The sequence below is a fragment of the Pavona decussata genome, unplaced genomic scaffold (genome assembly GCF_977016875.1).
Source record: "Pavona decussata unplaced genomic scaffold, jaPavDecu1.1 SCAFFOLD_39, whole genome shotgun sequence".
Taxonomy (NCBI): domain Eukaryota; kingdom Metazoa; phylum Cnidaria; class Anthozoa; order Scleractinia; family Agariciidae; genus Pavona; species Pavona decussata.
In genome coordinates, this window is record NW_028145461.1 from 442,937 (window position 1) to 462,000 (window position 19,064).

At 38.3% G+C, this 19,064-nt stretch overlaps 1 protein-coding gene and 2 long non-coding RNA genes across 3 annotated transcripts; 2 read left to right on the forward strand and 1 right to left on the reverse strand.

Annotated features, from left to right (window-relative positions):
* Positions 1-639: 639 nt before the first annotated feature.
* On the reverse strand, positions 640-2,578 carry LOC146483323 (uncharacterized). The gene is made up of 2 exons (XM_085106013.1): positions 2,078-2,578; positions 640-1,812 (listed from the first exon to the last, which is right to left on the reverse strand). Exons 1-2 carry the CDS (start codon positions 2,228-2,230, stop codon positions 1,363-1,365), a joined length of 603 nt encoding a protein of 200 aa, XP_084962139.1. The 5' UTR covers positions 2,231-2,578; the 3' UTR covers positions 640-1,362.
* Positions 2,579-5,024: 2,446 nt separating this feature from the next.
* On the forward strand, positions 5,025-5,629 carry LOC146483324 (uncharacterized). The gene is made up of 2 exons (XR_014863874.1): positions 5,025-5,196; positions 5,305-5,629. It is a non-coding gene; the product is annotated as an uncharacterized LOC146483324 (long non-coding RNA).
* Positions 5,630-7,403: 1,774 nt separating this feature from the next.
* Positions 7,404-8,956, forward strand: LOC146483325 (uncharacterized). Its single transcript, XR_014863875.1, has 4 exons — positions 7,404-7,739; positions 7,932-7,967; positions 8,400-8,465; positions 8,841-8,956. It is a non-coding gene; the product is annotated as an uncharacterized LOC146483325 (long non-coding RNA).
* The last annotated feature ends 10,108 nt before the right edge of the window (positions 8,957-19,064 follow it).

Genomic DNA, 19,064 nt, shown 5'->3' on the forward strand with positions numbered 1-19,064 from the left:
ATTGTGAAATAGTATCGTATTTTAATTAAAAAAATGCATAGCTAAGAGTAAGAACATGGAACATTAACCATCATAGCGTAATCAGTTTATGTGATATTAGTACTATAGTGCATTGAAATCAGAGTAATATCAAAATAAGTGATGTTGGCGCGCGACAAAGCGCACTCAATCGATCTCACACGACAGGATAGCAAGACTTTCGAATGGAAAATTATCGAATGATAAGTGTATCGGGCCGCCATTATGAATTGAACTGGATTACTTAGCTCTCTTCAGGTTTAAAAATAAGCGCGTAAAAAAAAATTGCCATTTTGACATGAGACGTCGGCCTCGTCTAGTGTTTATTTTGGATAGTAAATGAATAGAATTTCTTCTTCTTGAAACATCTTCGCTTTGCAAACAAAAGGCACAGTTGCAGATAAAAGTGAAATTTACAAGGAAATGACTGTAAAGATCTTTATTATCAAAATGTTTTTTTTTTTTCATGTTTCATTCCTGTGACTCCACTCCAATCTCCCCCGCTCCCCCCCCCTAAAAAAAACTCATAGAGAACAAGTAGCTAGTCACCCGAAGTCTTCATCTCCCTTACTAACCCTTTGACTCAACCCTTTCGAGCATCTTTTTTATTTTAACCAGGAGTTATCTCCCCTATGTTTACTTATTGCATTCCATCATTGCTAAGCAAGCTGTGTGATCTCCAAAGTAACAATTGCGAGGAGAAAGCGTGAAGGAGAACGCGTTTCTTTTTCATACCCTCAGTGTAGTATGCAAAGTAAAACATCAAAGAAGAACGTATTTGTGATAAGTTAGTTCACTTATTTTCCACAGAACATCGTAGATCAAAAGAAATTTAAAAGCTTATTACAAAGTGCGACCATTTGTTATTACAAAGTACAACAGCTTAATTTATTACAAAGTGCGACAGCTTGTTATTACAAAGTGTGACAACTATTTTATTACAAAGTGTGACAAGTGTTATTACAAAGGGCGATGATTATTACAAAGTGCGACAGAAAAATCCGTAACAAGTGCCACGCTCCAAAGTCTAGTGCTCCCCAAATCTTTTTTCCCTCCATTTCTCCGTCCGGAAACGCCCGGGTTGTATCATTTACCTCCGCGCACCGCCCGCGCATATGATCCGCTAAGCGAGCCGAAAACCTCTTGTTACACAAGTTTCACGCAAGCACTGAGTAATCAAAGTCAAATTTTGAACAAGGCGTTTTTATTTCGGTTTTTCACTTACAGTCTTCGTCTCAAACTCAACATAATATAAATTTAGCAGATTCTAGATTTTATAAACTTTTTATTAAAGTAACCTTACATTGATGACATCACAATTTGGATTATAACAGATTGGATGGTCTAAAAGTGGTAATAACGAGTTATAACAGTAATTACATTTTCAAACACTAAATCCAACCCCCTCCATTGCCTCCACATTTCTTCATTAAGGAAGTCTTGCAGGTCCAACGCACGTATGCCCTTCTCTCGCTTGATGTAGTACTTCAGCCGACTCCATGCTGATTCAACCTCCTGCGTGTGTATGCCTGTAACGGGATCCACGAAATTATCGCGATGGACTACTGTTCTATGAACTGTAACATTTGGGACATGACGCGCGAGGTTCCTATATGCACCCCAATCGTCTGAGTGGACCTCCGATCCTGGTAGTAATACTCTTTGTAATATTTGTGTAAGGGTTCCTCTGTCTCGTCTTTGAACTACTTGGAAGTAGCCGCGACAGGGGCTGTGCTCTGTAGAGAGGACACCAAAAACCCAAACATCATCTCTCGCCCTTCTTCCTCGGTTGTACTGCAAGGAATAATTATCACATTAAATAAATTCCCTGTGGAAATATAGGCATTTGGATGTTGTTTTTTTTTGTCTTCGTAATCATTTCGGTTACAGACCCTCTAAGTCAGTAAAACGGGTCGGGTTATTTGAGATTAATCTCGGTATAACATTGAAGTGTGACATCTATGTCAATAGCTACGTACAGTAGTTATACAATTGAGGTTCTCAACAGTTCTCGATTGGGCTAAAGCGAGGCAGCTACATGGACTGGTTGGATACTCACTTTACTCTTGTGCTTGAACTGGCTCTCATCGCATTTCACCACATAAACACCTCCCCCAAATGGAACGATAGGCCTATCTTGTATGTCCCTTCCACAATAATGTCTGAGCAAGGCGTATATATTGCCAACAGTATTCTTGGTCAGATTCAACATATGTGCGACAGACGTACGTATTTCACGAACGCTCCAGAAATATATGCACAGCAACAGTTTTCCCAAAGGAATTCTTGGAAATTCTCTGAAGAAACTGTCAGTGCGCAAAGACTTTTTCCTGTGACACAAGGAACACTTCCTGAAAAGGAGAAGAAATTATATCTTTAATTTCATGCGCTGTCATTGTTAACCAGTACGATGAAGCTGAGGCTGAACGTTCTTAAGTTTTCTTCAAAAATAATTTGGTCAATCTCAGTCTCAACGTTCTTATTAAAAAGGTTCCAATATATATAAAAGAGTGTATTCACTTTGCAAGGTAAACCATCCTCACTGATCACCGCTAATATTATCCCCGGAAAATGCTCCCCCTCCCCCCTCCTTTATTTCTCAACCAGTCGTCCTCTCCCTTAGGGTCACTTTTGACTCGCTCCAGCCCTCTCGCGCTTCCTCGCCCAAGATGACAGCACCGAGGGATTATTTAGAGCTCCCGCTCAAAAAATACGCCTGCATTGCAGGCTATTGCGATAATTGCCCGAACGGTTTTTTTTTTTAAGTTTTGAACCCCTCCGTTCTCGCACTTGACTTCGAATATCTTATATTTAGTGTAAGAACTTTTCTTGTTCGAGTATGAAACTGAGATAAAAGAAGACAAAAGCTTTGAATTAAGCTAAATTTTAAAGTAGGTAAATTTCTTAAAATCGCCCAGCGAAGCGTGAATACATTTGGAGACGCGATTGTTTTCAATTCGCGAGTCAGTGAATCGCGCTTCATGAGCTTCCCTTTTTTTATTTGTGGTTGATATCAGGTCCCAGTTGTTCAAAGGCCGGATAACTTTATCCAGTGGATAATTCACTATCCCACGGTTTCGATCTGTGCAAAGATTTCAGTATTTCGTCGTAAACAAGCTAATATGCACACTCTAACCACAGCTTAGTTGGGGAGTGTACGAAAACCTTGGACAACATTTAACGTGAAGTATATTTTAGACGCTGAAGATTGCCTATCCAGTGGATAAACGTGGATCTGGCCGATGGTTGATAATTTCTCTCCACTAAAGGTATCCACTTCTAAATAAGTACTAGGAACCGTGATGTTGGTAGACTCTTTGGAAAAAACATTATTGACAAATCTGGCATGTATACTGAGATACAAGCTCCTGTATCAACTAAGAATTCGGCGGGACAACCACATATCGTTCCACTAACAAAGGTGTTACGTTGCTGCTTGAAGTTTGAAGGAGACGGTCCTTTTGGACTGAGATGAGCACTTTTGGCCATCTTCGAGAAGGGTTCACTAGTCTGGAGTTTTGGACCTTGTCTTAGGTTGCCTGATTGGAAATGGACTTCGGTCTTTTTTTTCTCAGCGCCTTGCTCTGGTAACTGGCGGTCGAGTTTCCCTTTTGGTTGTAGAGAAGTCTCCGTGTGAGATGATTTGTGATTTAACTGTTTGGTCTTTGACGACAAGGGCTGGTCCTGATATGGAACGTGTTTGAACTTCTCTTGGACGTTCAGTTGTTTCTTTCGAAGTGTTATTCTTATCTGTTCAAATTTCTAGCCGAATGACGATCGCCTGGTTGTGGTGTACGGGTACCGTGCATAATTGTTGTGAAGAGAAGACTAGAGCGCACTGTGTTGAAGTGATAGCTGGATGGGGCTTAATTCGGTGGTCGCTTGTTTTGTGTGTAGTAGGACCTTCTACCATTTCAGGGTTGACAACTCTCCCGGATAATCCGGGAGACTCCAGATTTCTAACCGTATCTCCCGGCCTCCAGGTTTATGTCTGTAATCTCTAGATTTTGAAGTGTAGCTCCCGTTCTCCGGATTAATGTCTGTAATCTCCCGGATAATTGCTGAAGTTTTGTATTTGGCGTAGACTCGACATTCGGAGATGAAACTCTTAATCTTAATTGTACAGACTTAGAAAATTCTGTTTCTCCTTCTTGTCAACCCCCCCCCCCCCCCGCCCCTCACTGAAGCCCTGAATGTAGCCTTGATGCCACGCCCCTGTAAGGCGCTTTGTTCTTGCTGTCTGGGAAGTCATATCTCCATATTTTAAGACGTGCTAGGTTGGCAGCCCTGTATTTCATCATTAATAGGATCAATAGCGGACTTTTCAGTATTCTCTGTAGAAGTGGATAGGAGTAGTTTACTTCGCCTGGCATACTAGACGTAGACGTAGACTTTTCCAGCTTGTTCTCCCTGCACGTTCTGTGCGCAGAATTGCTGGTCTATTCCCCTTTCCTCGTTTACTACAGCTAGGGACTTCTGAAGTGGATCGGGTTTTCGCTTGGCTAGTCTGATTGTTTTCGCTATTTATCACAATTTAAATTATGTTCTGCTGAGGGTACTGTTGGTGGTCGAACTGGTCAAGGACTTGCTCTTCGGCTGGCTCGGCTTCTATTACGGCAATGCGAGGAATGGTCTGCTAGCTTGGCTGGAAAACTTACATCTGGCTTGTTATATAACAATAGAGTTGATCAGGGGGGGTCAGCAGCGAGGCCTGGATCCGAGTTTGCATGATCGCCCCAGTTAAGAAATTTGGCCGAGCGAGACTAAGTACTGATTTTTTGATAAACAAACATGGCGGCGATTTTATGTGAAAGCGCGTCTGTGTGGATTCGGAAACAATTTGGCTATTCGACGTCCAAACATCACAGGAAGGTTTCGGTCGCTTTTTTACCTGAAGTTTGGTCATCAAGGGGGATCATGGATGCAAATTCTGCAGCGAAAAACGAAAATACTGCAACCAACGACTAGCTGACCCCGGAGAGGATCAGTACTACAGTAGTTAGATCTGACACATAGTTCACAAGGCTAGACCTGCTCCTGTAGAAATTGACACTCGAGAGAGGTAGTAAGACTTCCTCCATTCCACTTTATCGTTACCTTCCCTATTTTTTCATTTATGTACACTGTAGAATTTCCTCCCTTTACAGCAACTACATACTGGGAGTCAACAAACTGGAGGTTCTGGTGATCTAATTTTCTGTTTTGCTTAAGTTAAAATGTTACTATCATACTCTCAACAACAGATTTTTCTTTTTCAATCTCTTCTAAATGGTGAAAAGTTGAGAGGTGATGTAAGCAGCGCTTTGCTCTTCAACTTTGCCAAGTGAGCCACAAATATTGACTTTTCAATTTAGTATGTGTGCTTGGTAATAAATCTCATCATTTTAAAGAAAGAGGTGAAGTTATCTTTCATTATTTTAGATTTTGTCTATCATACCTCTGGGGTGAGAACTGAAACATAAAAGAGGCAGGGTGCTAAACAGCAATACTCCAGCCAGTCATTACACTGTGCAAGTTTGTGAAAATGTGCAGTAATTGCATAATTTACAATATGCTAATTGCACTTGACTATGTTACACAATATGTACCAATTAAACAATATTGCAATATGTTACAGTTCTGATGTATATTGTCATGTACTGATGACATAATTATACTGCAGAGTAATGTGGTCAGCTGGGTTACATGCAATCCTCGAGTTGCTACAAACATTTCAGTAATCAAGAGGTGATAATTTAGATTTGTCTTCTTCGAAATGGCTGTTGCATATACATAGAGAAACCATGGTTGATTTGCCATCCCGGGATCTATTTGTTTCTGTATCTCCCTTGCAGTTGGGCTTTAGGGTGTATTCCCAGTAGCCCAATTTTGCATCCACCAATGGGGGAAAACCACCATACCGATACAGGTGGTCATGGACATCTGTAAGGGTGACAGGTAAAACAATAATATTTACGTGTACCTTCCAAGGTTTCTGCACATGCATGTGGTTTCTGCAGGATCTCAGTGTATCAGTACATTGTTCACCCCGTACTACTGAACTCAACTTCCCAATTTTTTGCGCAAGAGAATAAGGACCTGAATGTCTTTTCACGTAACTTAATCTCCCTGTACAGACAAGAGACAAACACCCCTGCATCCGCTCATGCAAACCTGGTAGCTCTATTCACAACAATGTTAAGCAATCCTCTGAGATCTTTATAAGCTATCCTTTCCAGTTGCAAAATTTTCTTACCTAAAAATTTCTTAAGGACTCAAGCCGTTTTCTTTGTGTATGCATTTAAACCATTTGTGCATCAAAATTAAACTTACAGGAATAACTGTCGTCTCGCAACATTTAAACAGAGGGAGAATTCCATAAAATAGACATGTTGTTTCATTCGTAACTACGCTTTCAACAGTTAATACGCATAAAATGTGGGACAAATACTTTTAATAAGTTTACATTAACGTTCCAAGCCGATCTTGAGAAATAAGCTTACATTCTGGGCTTTCGCGATGACAGTCGTGAAACACTGCGTGGTGGCTTCTAGTTTCTTCAGAACTGAACAAGAATCGAAATTGAAATCTACTATTTTGCCGACGTACAATATCTTCCTGAGACGACGAAAACCATAATCGTTCGCTACATTACAAATCATATTCTTCACCACTTACACTCGCTGGTAAAATCTTAGCTCAGCTGAGAACATGTCGCTCGCAATTTCAATGCTGACGGCTCTACTAAACTAAAACAAAGCTGGCACCTCATTCCAGCGGTCTTGATTAATCGTAGTGTTCAAACTTCGTACTACCGCAAAAAAACATGCTAACAGTAAATAAACAATAACTAAATACGACTGCGTTTTCCACCGTCGAGTCGCCACGGACAAAATAGCACATGAATCCTTCGCATTTCGCGCATGCTCGTTACGGTTTTCGAATGATTGACAGATTTCTTTACTGGGGCGATCATCTATTTCCGAAAAGCGGCTAGATCAAAGGTAGCTGCCAGCCCCCCCTGGAGTTGATGTTGATGTTCTCGGGCTCATTTTGCGGAGAGGACTAAAATTTCTGAGAAGGGCCAAAAACATATTTACGCCCACAAACATCAATACTAATACTATTACAATAAATTCAGAGGGCATTCACAAAAGGAATCAAAGGTAGTGTATTAACCGATCGCGATACCTATGAACGCTGCCGGAATCGCGTCAGCGTCTATTTTATTGTACAAAAGCTTTCGTTGTCACCAAAATTTTAAACTTTGGCAGAACACCGCAAAATTTGTCAAACGAATCTTTACTTCAAATTTTTCAAAAGGAAAATAACAGGTTTTTGTAAAAAACAAAGAAATAGTCACTTACGACCGGTTACAATTAATTTTGCAATCGCTTAACTGTACATACATATGTCATTAACAATCATGCTGTTTAAATGACGAACACTTCACTTTGTTTGTTTTGAAGTGCATGATAAGATGTACTTTACTGACAATCTCTGAAACCGTTGATCATTGTTCCATAAAACAAGAGAAACCAAGAGCAAAGTCAGTCAGCCGTCCAAGTAACATACACTGTTATAAACATTTTTTAACTGCAGTCGATAATGTAGTTTCACTCAAAACCAAATGATGTCCATTATTGCAATTGTCCAATATATATGAAATAAAATTTCTCTTGTAGACTGAAGTTGAAACTGAGCGTGATCCGTGTGACGACACTATTGTGGACACTGATGAGGTACTAAGAATTACAATTAACGCAGCCTGCCCAACTGCTATCATCTACTCATATCTCTGCACACAAAATAATGCCAGTAGCATCAACTGCAGCATAGATGTTTGTTTTACATTTCGTTTTGGTTCCACCATACAATCATTGTGTGTTTCAGCTGGCAATTAGTAACATTTAGCAATTATCATTTATCTTCAGGTTCGACAAAAGAGAGTTCTGGCGTTGAGTGAACAGGTAGGAATATTAAGTATCGCCCATTATTGAATCAAATTAGACGCCTGCTATGTGGTCTCCCAATTCTTATCACTCGTATGATTGCAGACCAAATTGTATTACACTCAGGTTTATTATTACAATTTCACATGTAAAATGAAAAAAAATTGTACAACAAGCTATTACATTGACCTCTACCATGTTTCTGCCAGCGCTCAAAGTGTTAACTTTGTACAATTTAGCTTGGATTTCTCTGGGCCTATGTGGCAATTTATACTTCTAAACTTCTGACAAATTACGTTCGGGGTAATTATGGTATGGTATTAAAAAGTTTAAATAAAAATTAATATTAATTTCACTTGCATTTTGTCAAAATTTTAATAATTTATTGTCTTCCTTTAGTTGACCAGTTTGTCAGCAAAACATTGATGATTTCTTGATTTAATATTTAAGGCTGAGTCCTCTAAACGCCAACGGAGAGAGCCAGATGAAGGCAACGATGGTGATGGTAGTGGAACAGTAAGTAATTTTTCTTTTTTCTTTTGAAAATAGAAGACAGACAAGGCCCAATGGTGCAAAATAACAATCTAGGCTTTAATAATAAAAAATACGCCCGTGAAACGTCTTGTCTCGCCTCGACTAGCTTTGTGGCTATTTGCGGGACAAGCAACTTATATCTGAATATGTAAAAAAAAATGATGTTGTTGTTGTTAACTAATAATAATAATAATAATAATAATAATAATAATAATAATAATAATAATAATAATAATAATAAAATTTATATACTAAAGTTTCTAAGCGCTTCGCAATAAGAGAAGAAAATAAAGTGATAAAACTTACATGCAAGCATCTCCTCGTTTCTTTCTGACTATTTATATTGTCTATTTGCAGGTGAGCTTCAAGACATCGTAAAACACATGTTCACCACACTGAGAAGGGTGTGGGGAGGATTCTTTTATACGTTACATGTAAAACAATTCTGAATTAAACTGCTGATATTTGTACTATCTTCTCCATCAATTCTCTTGTCAAATATCCCATGTTCAATACGCGTGATGATTGGTATGAGTTAGAGTCCATCACCGTCAAAACGGAATTGTTGGAACCAGTCCAACAAAATAATAGATGAAGGCGTAGTTTAAGACCAATAATTGGATGGATACTGAAACAAAAATTAAACTGAGTAGAGAATAAATTTCAGAAGATATTAATGTGTGTACGAACATATATAAATTTACCCTTTCAAATACTAAAAGACTTATCCTTGTTGAGATTATTGAAGGCTTATTTTTGAAAGATAGGCGTTTGTAAATGTCTTTAAAGGAAGCGATTTTTCGACTTATTACCAATGACAATTTATAAAGGAGCGCTATTTAAATGTACAAGCGGAATTTTTTAAGGAGTCTTAGAAGTGGCCAATTTTAAAGAAATCTTTCAAGGGGCGATTTTAAGAAGTTTTAAAAGTGGTCATTTAAAGGAGTATAAAAGTGGCGATTTTAGAGAGTCTTAAAAGTAACGATTTTCAGAAGTTTTAAAAGTGGCGAGTTTAAAGTCGCATGTAAAAGTGGTGATTTTAAAAAGTATTACATGATTTCAAGGAGTCTTGAAAATAGCGATTTTAAGGAGACAAAAACATGGCGATTTCGAGAAGTCTTAGGAGCCTAAAAGAAGCGATTTTAAGGAGTTAAAAGTGGCAATTTTAAGTGGCGATTTTAAGGAGTCTTGAAAGTGGCGATTTTAAGGGGTCTTAAAAGTGGCGATTTTAAGTCTTCTTAAAAGTGGCGACTTAAAAAGTCTTAAAAGTTACTTTAAGAAGTCTCACAAGTGGCGATTTTAACGAGTCTTAAAAGTGGCGACTTTAAGAAGACTTAAAAGTGGCGATTATAAGAAGTCTTAAAAGTGGCGACTTTAAGAAGACTTAAAAATGGCGGTTTTAAGGCGTCTTAAAAGTGGCGACTTTAAGAAGTCTTAAAAATGGCGATTTTAAGAAGTCTGAAAAGTGGCGATTTTAAGGCGTCTTAAAAGTGGCGATTTTAAGGCGTCTTAAAAGTGGCGATTATAAAGAGTCTTAAAATTGGCGATTTTAAGGCGTCTTAACAATGGCGATTTTAAGGCGTCTTAAAAGTGGCGACTTTAAGAAGTCTTAAAAGTGGCGATTTTAAGGAGTCTTAAAAGTGGCGATTTTAAGAAGTCTTAAAAGTGGCGACTTTAAGAAGTCTTAAAAGTGGCGATTTTAAGGAGTTTTAAAAGTGGCGACTTTAAGAAGTCTTAAAAGTGGCGACTTTAAGAAGTCTTAAAAGTGGCGACTTTAAGAAGTCTTAAAGTGGCGACTTTAAGAAGTCTCAAAGTGGCGACTTTAAGAAGTCTTAAAGTGGCGACTTTAAGAAGTCTCAAAAGTGGCGACTTTAAGAAGTCTTAAAAGTGGCGATTTTAAGGAGTCTTAAAAGTGGCGACTTTAAGAAGTCTTAAAAGTGGCGACTTTAAGAAGTCTTAAAAGTGGCGACTTTAAGAAGTCTTATAAGTGGCGACTTTAAGAAGTCTTAAAAGTGGAGACTTTAAGAAGTCCTAAAAGTGGCGACTTAAAGAAGTCTTAAAAGTGGCGACTTTAAGAAGTCTTAAAGTGGCGACTTTAAGAAGTCTTAAAGTGGCGACTTTAAGAAGTCTTAAAAGTGGCGACTTTAAGAAGTCTTAAAAGTGGCGACTTTAAGAAGTCTTAAAAGTGGCGACTTTAAGAAGTCTTAAAAGTGGCGACTTTAAGAAGTCTTAAAAGTGGCGACTTTAAGAAGTGTTAAAAGTGGCGATTTTAAGAATTCTTAAAGTGTAGACTTTAAGAAGTCTTAAAGTGGCGACTTTAAGAAGTATTAAAAGTGGCGACTTTAAGAAGTCTTAAAAGTGGCGACTTTAAGAAGTCTTAAAAGTGGCGACTTTAAGAAGTCTTAAAAGTGGCGACTTTAAGAAGTCTTAAAGTGGCGACTATAAGAAGTCTTAAAGTGGCGACTTTAAGAAGTCTTAAAAGTGGCGATCTTAAGGAGTCTTAAAAGTGGCGACTTTAAGAAGTCTCAAAAGTGGCGATTTTAAGAAATCTTGAAGTTTAAAAAAGGCTCAGTGTTCTAGAAACGTAAAAGTAAATTGATTTGTAGTGTGTTTTTAGTAAAAACTAGGGCGTCTTGACATAAATACGTTTTTAACTTTTTTTTGTACATTTACTTATTTTGTCAACCTTAGTTACATAGGGTACTTTTGGTTATTTTATTTTAATATTTTTTTAAAGGGGACTTGGCCCACATGCTAAATATTATGGAAAATCCAGTTCAGATTTGGCTTTGCAGTGTACGGAATGTCATAGAATCTAAAGCATGTGGCATGATCAGAGGTTGGAGGAATGTATAGTTTGTAATTGTAATGCGAATCTTAACTGTTATTGAAGCCAGTTATGGTTTATTCTTTTCAGTGGACCAGTATATTAAAAATAAATAAGGAATGTCTACCTCAACAATCTAGAATTTGGATCGAGCCATAAAATTTCAAGAAGCACATCTAGTCATTCCAAGCAGACTATATTTATTTATAAAATCACACATTTTCATGCAGTTTCTCATCAAAATTATTAACTAAATCAAAGCATACCTCTTTCTTAAAGTAGTCATCCACATTATGCTGCTTGAAGACATCATTTTTAGCTTAACAGAAGTAAAAAAACAGGGGAAAGATGTCTGTAAACCTGAATCCCGCTTAAAATCTGAAATGAAACGGTTTTTCTGCGAGCCTGCAGTGGCATGGCTGCCGACCAAAATAGCTTTGTTCATGCCCAGTCTTCCCAGTCTGACTGAAATCCAAGATGGCTGCCATTGTTGCTGTGCAGTGACTCCTCCGTTCTTTTGCCCGTTGTAAAAAGCTAGCTAGCATTGTACTTGAACGATTTATGATTCAAAACTTGCTGATCTTTTTGGCATTAAATGACCTCGAGATTAATTGAAGGTAATAATGGTTTTCACAAATGCATTTCAGTGTCTTAATTAGTTGCTCATTTATGTATGCATGGTTCAGAAAACTTACAAGAAAGAAGCTGTGAATTATGAATTCCAGTGTATAGTGGAAGTTCTGCTTTGTGTGAGTACAAAACAGCTGCCTCAAAATTACATTTTTACATATTTGTAAGGCATGCAAGCTTGAATTGCTGAATAAAATAGGAAAAAAAAATATGATAGGTTAACCATGCATAGGAAAAAAAACAGTATTAAAATAGACTATTTTATACATATTTTGCAATGGAATTGAATCTACCTCCAAAAATAGGAATAAAATAGTATTTTAAATCTATTTTGCCATTTGTTCAAGGTTGTCATGGATAAAATAGGATTATGATAGCCTATTTTTTTCATATTTTCCAAAGTAACTGGCCATAGTCAACCCTATGTGCAGAAAAATAGAAATAAAACAGTCTAATTTATTACTATTTTACTTAGCCTGCGTAGCTGGCGGTATTGTAGGCGCGCGCGTTTTGGCGGCGGAGCCGAGAAGCCGCGAGGAGAATGGGGAGGGGCACTTTGAAATACCGCCTGCACGAAAACCATGGGTTTTTGAATAGTCCGCACACCAGTGTGCGGGAAAAACGGATTGGTCGAGAGAAGTACACACGTCAATCAAATGTTAGATGATCCCTCGTATGTTTCCCAAGAGACACTTTGCTTTGCTTTTGGTAAAAATTCGGTAAAAATAACAGCGTGTTTTCTTTGTTCGTTGCATTTGAAGGAGTCGATTCTAAGAAATTCAATGATTTCTTAGGGGTAGAACGGTCCTTGTATAAATTATTTTTTGCTTGAGGACTCCTGACCGGCGAAGACACAGACGACGGAAGAAGACGTTTGATCCTTCTTTTGTATCTTCATCCGAAGAACAGAGCGGAACTTCCAAATTTCTTTTTAGGCCGGAGCGAATGAACCGGACAAGTTCAACTGCGTTGAATATTTTCCTACCACAAAAGTGACAAACTCGACTCGATAAAACAGTAGACTCCACAATGTTCAGGCCAATTTCTGAACAACGTTCTGTTAATGTCTTGCCTTCACGCTTCGCGCGACCTGAAGGTTTAAATAAATTTTCCGTGGAAAGAATTTGGTACTTTTATGAAGATAACCGAATTTTATCTTCAGATTGACACCACAAAACCTACGAAAGTCGTCAGCGTTTTCCTCTTTGGCTTTTTCAACCTTTATCTGGCTTTGTAGGCATATCTCCCTTCGATGCAAATTCTCCTAATATCCGCCATGCAACAACAACAACAAAGTGTAAGATGATCGCCTTTACGCCTATATTTCGCGCGAAAATTGTCGGTTCTAATTGGTTGGTTTAATTGGGATCAGTTGAGGTCAATGAGGTGATAAAAGTGGGCGGCATTCAAAATACCCAAGTTCTCTGGCAGGCGGTATTTCTCGCGGCTTCGCCGCTCGCTTCTAGCGGCTCCGCCGCCAAAACTTTCTTTCGCGCGCGCCTACAATACCGCCAGCTACGCAGGCTATATTTTACTGAGCAACAGTGATGTTTCAAATTAAAATAGGATTAAAATAGCCTGTTGAACGAGCTATTTTTCAGCTTGTTATGAAAAAATAGAAATAAAATACACCACCTGGTTCAATCTTGCTTTAAAATAGGTTTAAAATAGAGGTAAAATTCAAATAAAATAGATGGTCTTTTTTCCTCATCAGGTAAAATAGAAATAAAATATAATTAAGTGTGAATAAAATAGTATAAAAATAGGTGTGATAGGATTAAAATAGCCATAAAATAGAAATAAAATAGGACTGTTTTTGCAAGGGTTGACTTCAGAGTACAGCAAATCTGTTTGGAAACAAGAAATTAGTAATTGTTTGACTTCAGAGTACAGCAAATCTGTTTTGAAACAAGAAATTAGTGGTTGTTTGACTTCAGGGTACAGCAAATCTGTTTTGAAACAAGAAATTAGTAATTGTTTGACTTCAGAGTACAGCAAATCTGTTTTGAAACAAGAAATTATTGGTTGTTTGACTTCAGAGTACAGCAAATCTGCTTTGAAACAAGAAGGTAAAGTCGCACAAGAGCCTAAGTGGCCCATACGGCCGGAGCTTAGCCCGGTTTCTGTAGCATGAAGCAACTAGGAGTATTGCTACTCCCCCCTGGATGGGATGCTAGTCCATCGCAGGGTTACCCCCAGCAGTATGTCGCCGGTACCCATTTATACACCTGGGTGAAGAGAGACAATGTGGAGCAAAGTTTCTTGTCTAAGGAAACAACACAGCAATGAAGAGACCAACCTGGCCTCGAACCAACGACCCTCAGATCCTCCGACCGTCCGATCGAAAGTCCGACGCGCTAACCACTACACCACCGCGCCTCCACTTGAAACAAGAAACTAGTGGTTATTTGACTTCAGAGTACAGCAAATCTGTTTTGAAACAAGAAATTAGTAATTGTTTGACTTCAGAGTACAGCAAATCTGTTTTGAAACAAGAAATTAGTAATTGTTTGACTTCAGAGTACAGCAAATCTGTTTTGAAACAAGAAATTAGTAATTGTTTGACTTCAGAGTACAGCAAATCTGTTTTGAAACAAGAAATTATTGGTTGTTTGACTTCAGAGTACAGCAAATCTGCTTTGAAACAAGAAATTAGTGGTTATTTGACTTCAGAGTACAGCAAATCTGTTTTGAAACAAGAAATTAGTGGTTGTTTGACTTCAGAGTACAGCAAATCTGCTTTGAAACAAGAAATTAGTAATTGTTTGACTTCAGAGTACAGCAAATCTGCTTTGAAACAAGAAATTAGTAATTGTTTGACTTCAGAGTACAGCAAATCTGTTTTGAAACAAGAAATTAGTAATTGTTTGACTTCAGAGTACAGCAAATCTGTTTTGAAACAAGAAATTATTGGTTGTTTGACTTCAGAGTACAGCAAATCTGCTTTGAAACAAGAAATTAGTGGTTATTTGACTTCAGAGTACAGCAAATCTGTTTTGAAACAAGAAATTAGTGGTTGTTTGACTTCAGAGTACAGCAAATCTGCTTTGAAACAAGAAATTAGTAATTGTTTGACTTCAGAGTACAGCAAATCTGTTTTGAAACAAGAAATTAGTAATTGTTTGACTTCAGAGTACAGCAAATCTGCTTTGAAACAAGAAATTAGTGGTTGTTTGACTTCAGAGTACAGCAAATCTGCTTTGAAACAAGAAATTAGTAATTGTTTGACTTCAGAGTACAGCAAATCTGCTTTGAAACAAGAAATTAGTGGTTATTTGACTTCAGAGTACAGCAAATCTGTTTTGAAACAAGAAATTAGGAATTGTTTGACTTCAGAGTACAGCAAATCTGTTTTGAAACAAGAAATTAGTAATTGTTTGACTTCAGAGTACAGCAAATCTGTTTTGAAACAAGAAATTAGTAATTGTTTGACTTCAGAGTACAGCAAATCTGTTTTGAAACAAGAAATTAGTAATTGTTTGACTTCAGAGTACAGCAAATCTGTTTTGAAACAAGAAATTAGTAATTGTTTGACTTCAGAGTACAGCAAATCTGCTTTGAAACAAGAAATTAGTGGTTGTTTGACTTCAGAGTACAGCAAATCTGCTTTGAAACAAGAAATTAGTAATTGTTTGACTTCAGAGTACAGCAAATCTGTTTTGAAACAAGAAATTAGTAATTGTTTGACTTCAGAGTACAGCAAATCTGCTTTGAAACAAGAAATTAGTGGTTGTTTGACTTCAGAGTACAGCAAATCTGCTTTGAAACAAGAAATTAGTAATTGTTTGACTTCAGAGTACAGCAAATCTGCTTTGAAACAAGAAATTAGTGGTTATTTGACTTCAGAGTACAGCAAATCTGTTTTGAAACAAGAAATTAAGCTTTATTTGTTTGACTTTGGAGTATAGCAAATCTGTTTAAAAACAAGAAATTATTGGTTGTTTGACTTCAGAGTACAGCAAATCTGCTTTGAAACAAGAAATTAAGCATATTGGTTGTTCGACTACAGAACAAGTTGGACGTAGTTGGTAGGACAGGTCGATTAGATCGGGTTACTTGGTAAAATATAGACATTCGTTACTTTAATACCTTATTGGTTTTTCAATTATTTTCACGTTCAGTTACTTTTACATTGTCGAAAGTTTCAAAGATCAGGTAGAAAGAAGAACACTGCAGGCATCCACGCGATTTTAATGTTGACGCCATTTTGGCACTGAACGCGCATGGCTAAGGCAGCAAGAACGCTAGCCAGACATATCGACTAAAACGAGAATCGCCTTGGGAAGGAGGGGAGGGTTAGTTTGTCGTCAACTGCACTGGATAGGGAGTGAGATTCACATGGACGGAGGGGAGGTGTAACACCTGTGCGTGGTATCTCTCAAGCAGTTTAAGGCCTAGGTCAAGGGCTTTTAAGAGGAAAAACGATTTATTCTAGATAACTTTAACAAATTCAATGGCACTGAACTGAAATTTGGAAGATAAAAAGATCTCATTATTCTGAAAATTTCTAAGCATAATAAGTAGTGCTATAGATCACGTGACATGTCACGTGATCATTTTTGTGAAAAAAGCAAAGATTTGACAGGTAGGCGACGGTTTTAAGAGATAACATCAAACAAAAACGCGTTTCTAATAAAAATTAAATATCTCCATCGCTTCACGTTTGGAATGATCGTCCATTGTTCTCCAGAAAAAAATTATCAGGGCAAAGGTCATTTTTTAGTCCACAATTCAACCTTTGATCGTTAATTTCTCCAATTTAAAAACTTAAGGACAGTCATTCCAAACGTAGAAAGTTAAATATTTAAAATCTGCTTCGGAAACACTAATTCAGTTATCTTTATAAAGAAAATTCGCCGCCATATCGCCGATTTACGAAATTCTCATTTTTTGGTCACGTGATGTGTCACGTGATCAAAATTATACGTTAAGGCAAAAGAAAACATTAAGTTTAATATTCAGGGAAAATTTCATCCTGTTCTAGGCAGACAAACCGAAGATAGAGGGGAACATTCATAATTTCTGAACACCCTTCAAACCCAGGCCTTAAACTGCTTGAGCTGCTGGTATTGACTTTTTTATGTTTGGTGGCTTCTAAAGAAGCCGTTGTTTTTCTTCAATTTTCTTCATTAAAAAACTGCATTGTAGCTCTTTCTGAATACAATGCGCAGACGCTCGATCGGACGGGATACCTTCTGTCCATGTTGATAGAACGCAGGAGACTTCGACAGCAACAGACGGAAAGTCACCTGAATCACACGACATCGGCTTCCATTGGCGTTGATAGTTCTCTCTGTGTAGGCTGCAAGTCCTGCTCTCTGAAGGTCCTGATCTTGGATGTTAATCGGCGTAGCTCTGAATTCGGCTGGCAGGCTGGGAAACAGGAAACGCACCACGTCGTGTCTTATTTCGATTGATTCTTCGTATTGGAGAGGAACTTTCATTCCTCTTTCAAATACGACACCAATCCTTTCTCGTGCCTCTTCTACACGAACTGGATCAGGATCAGGGTTCTCGAAGGCTTGTACTAAGTCTGCCGGCAGGTGATCTTTTGGCTCCCAGGTGTTTTGGCTGGCACAGTATCCATACCATTTAACCATGTAGAAAGGTCTCCCGTTAAGAATTTTTTTGGCCATGATGCGCTCAGCTTCGAAGGTGCCAAGAACTTGAGGTTTTCTTTCACACACATTACGGCCACGGGGAGTCGAAGGCGTCTCAATGGACTTGTAAAATCCTTGAGGCGGGCGAGAACGTTTTTCCATGGTCTTTTCGTTTGTCACTTTCAGCTCAAACTGTTTATGCTGTATCTAACGCTTACTCGGCGGATTTTATATTGATAAATCATGGAACAAAGTAAAGCCGCAGGATCGAAAAGCGCCAATAGCGTTGCATGTAGACCCGACAACCCAAATTAGCATACCCGAGCAAAGTCATGTTGTTGTTAAACTCGTTGCCATACGTTTAAGCTTTTTTACGTTTCTTAGCAAAATGTTCTGGTTAAGGCTTCTCTTTTTTTCGCAACAAAGAAAATGCACGCGCGCGAGGTTTTTCGAGCATAAGGTACTCTAGATTCAGGCGCGACAAGTATATTCACTTTATTTGAAAATCGACTTTTAAGTTTTCCTAAGTTCGAATGCCTGCGAAGGCGCCACATTTGTTGCCGTGGGTTTGAGAGAAGGAAACTTGCCCTATTCACAAATAGTATAAAGCAGGTCAAACGGTCTTCGATCAATTCGATCTGTTATACTATTGAACGTTAATACACTTGCTGCCGGTGCGCACTTATTCAGCCATACTGCGAAGTGCGATATTCGGAGACAATAGAACGAACAATAGTTTATGTGGCCTTTGTTTTTAAGCTCCGCCCTGACAAGTTGATGAGCTAAGCGGTATTACCTGCGGAGCACGGCGCGCGTAGATTTAGACCAATGAGAGTCACTCAGTTTACGCTTCACCGCTAATATTACAGATCTATAATTTTTGCCGTGCAGTAAGTAAATGTCCCAAGAACAATAGGCATTCTGCGCGATGACTAGTTTACAGTCTATACATTGCAATGGCAGATAAAAAGCATGAAAATTGGGAAAGAATTTTTAACCTGCATGTCCTGTACAGAACGACAACTTGTATGTCATAACAACCGGTGGATGTAAAGACATTTTACGTGCTGAAATATTATTGTAATACTAGAAATACGTGACTCGCAAAACCTCGCGAAGCTGGGGCTGGGTGGAAAGCCCTCTTTACTCGTATTGTAGCATCGAATGAGGAGATTAAAAGGTTTCTGAACATAGTAACTGTTTTGATGAGCATGGTCTTTTCGTAGTTCCACAGGCTAGTTTGCGGTTTGCGGTAAAAAATCTATTTCTGACGCGGTGAAATGTACAACGGGCGTGCAACGCTGTCGTGTTCGATGAATTTATTTCCCACGGAAAATTATTTTACCGCGGCCACAAAACGTGTAATTTCTTTAATGCAATCTTTCACAAAAAAGATTTCTTGAAGAAAGAGAAAAGATTCTGGAGAGATTGTTCTGTATCCAGGGAATATTGATGAAATTTTATCCGGCACGCAAACTTTCCCGATGTATGCAAATTTTGCTCCAGACGACGCCAGACAGCCTG

Excerpts from the sequence above, each read along its gene's own strand:
- LOC146483323 (XM_085106013.1), bottom strand. The coding sequence starts at position 2,230 with ATGTTGAATCTGACCAAGAATACTGTTGGCAATATATACGCCTTGCTC. Across the intron at positions 1,813-2,077 it reads AGTTCAAGCACAAGAGTAAA|TACAACCGAGGAAGAAGGGC; the intron begins GTGAGTATCCAA and ends TATTCCTTGCAG.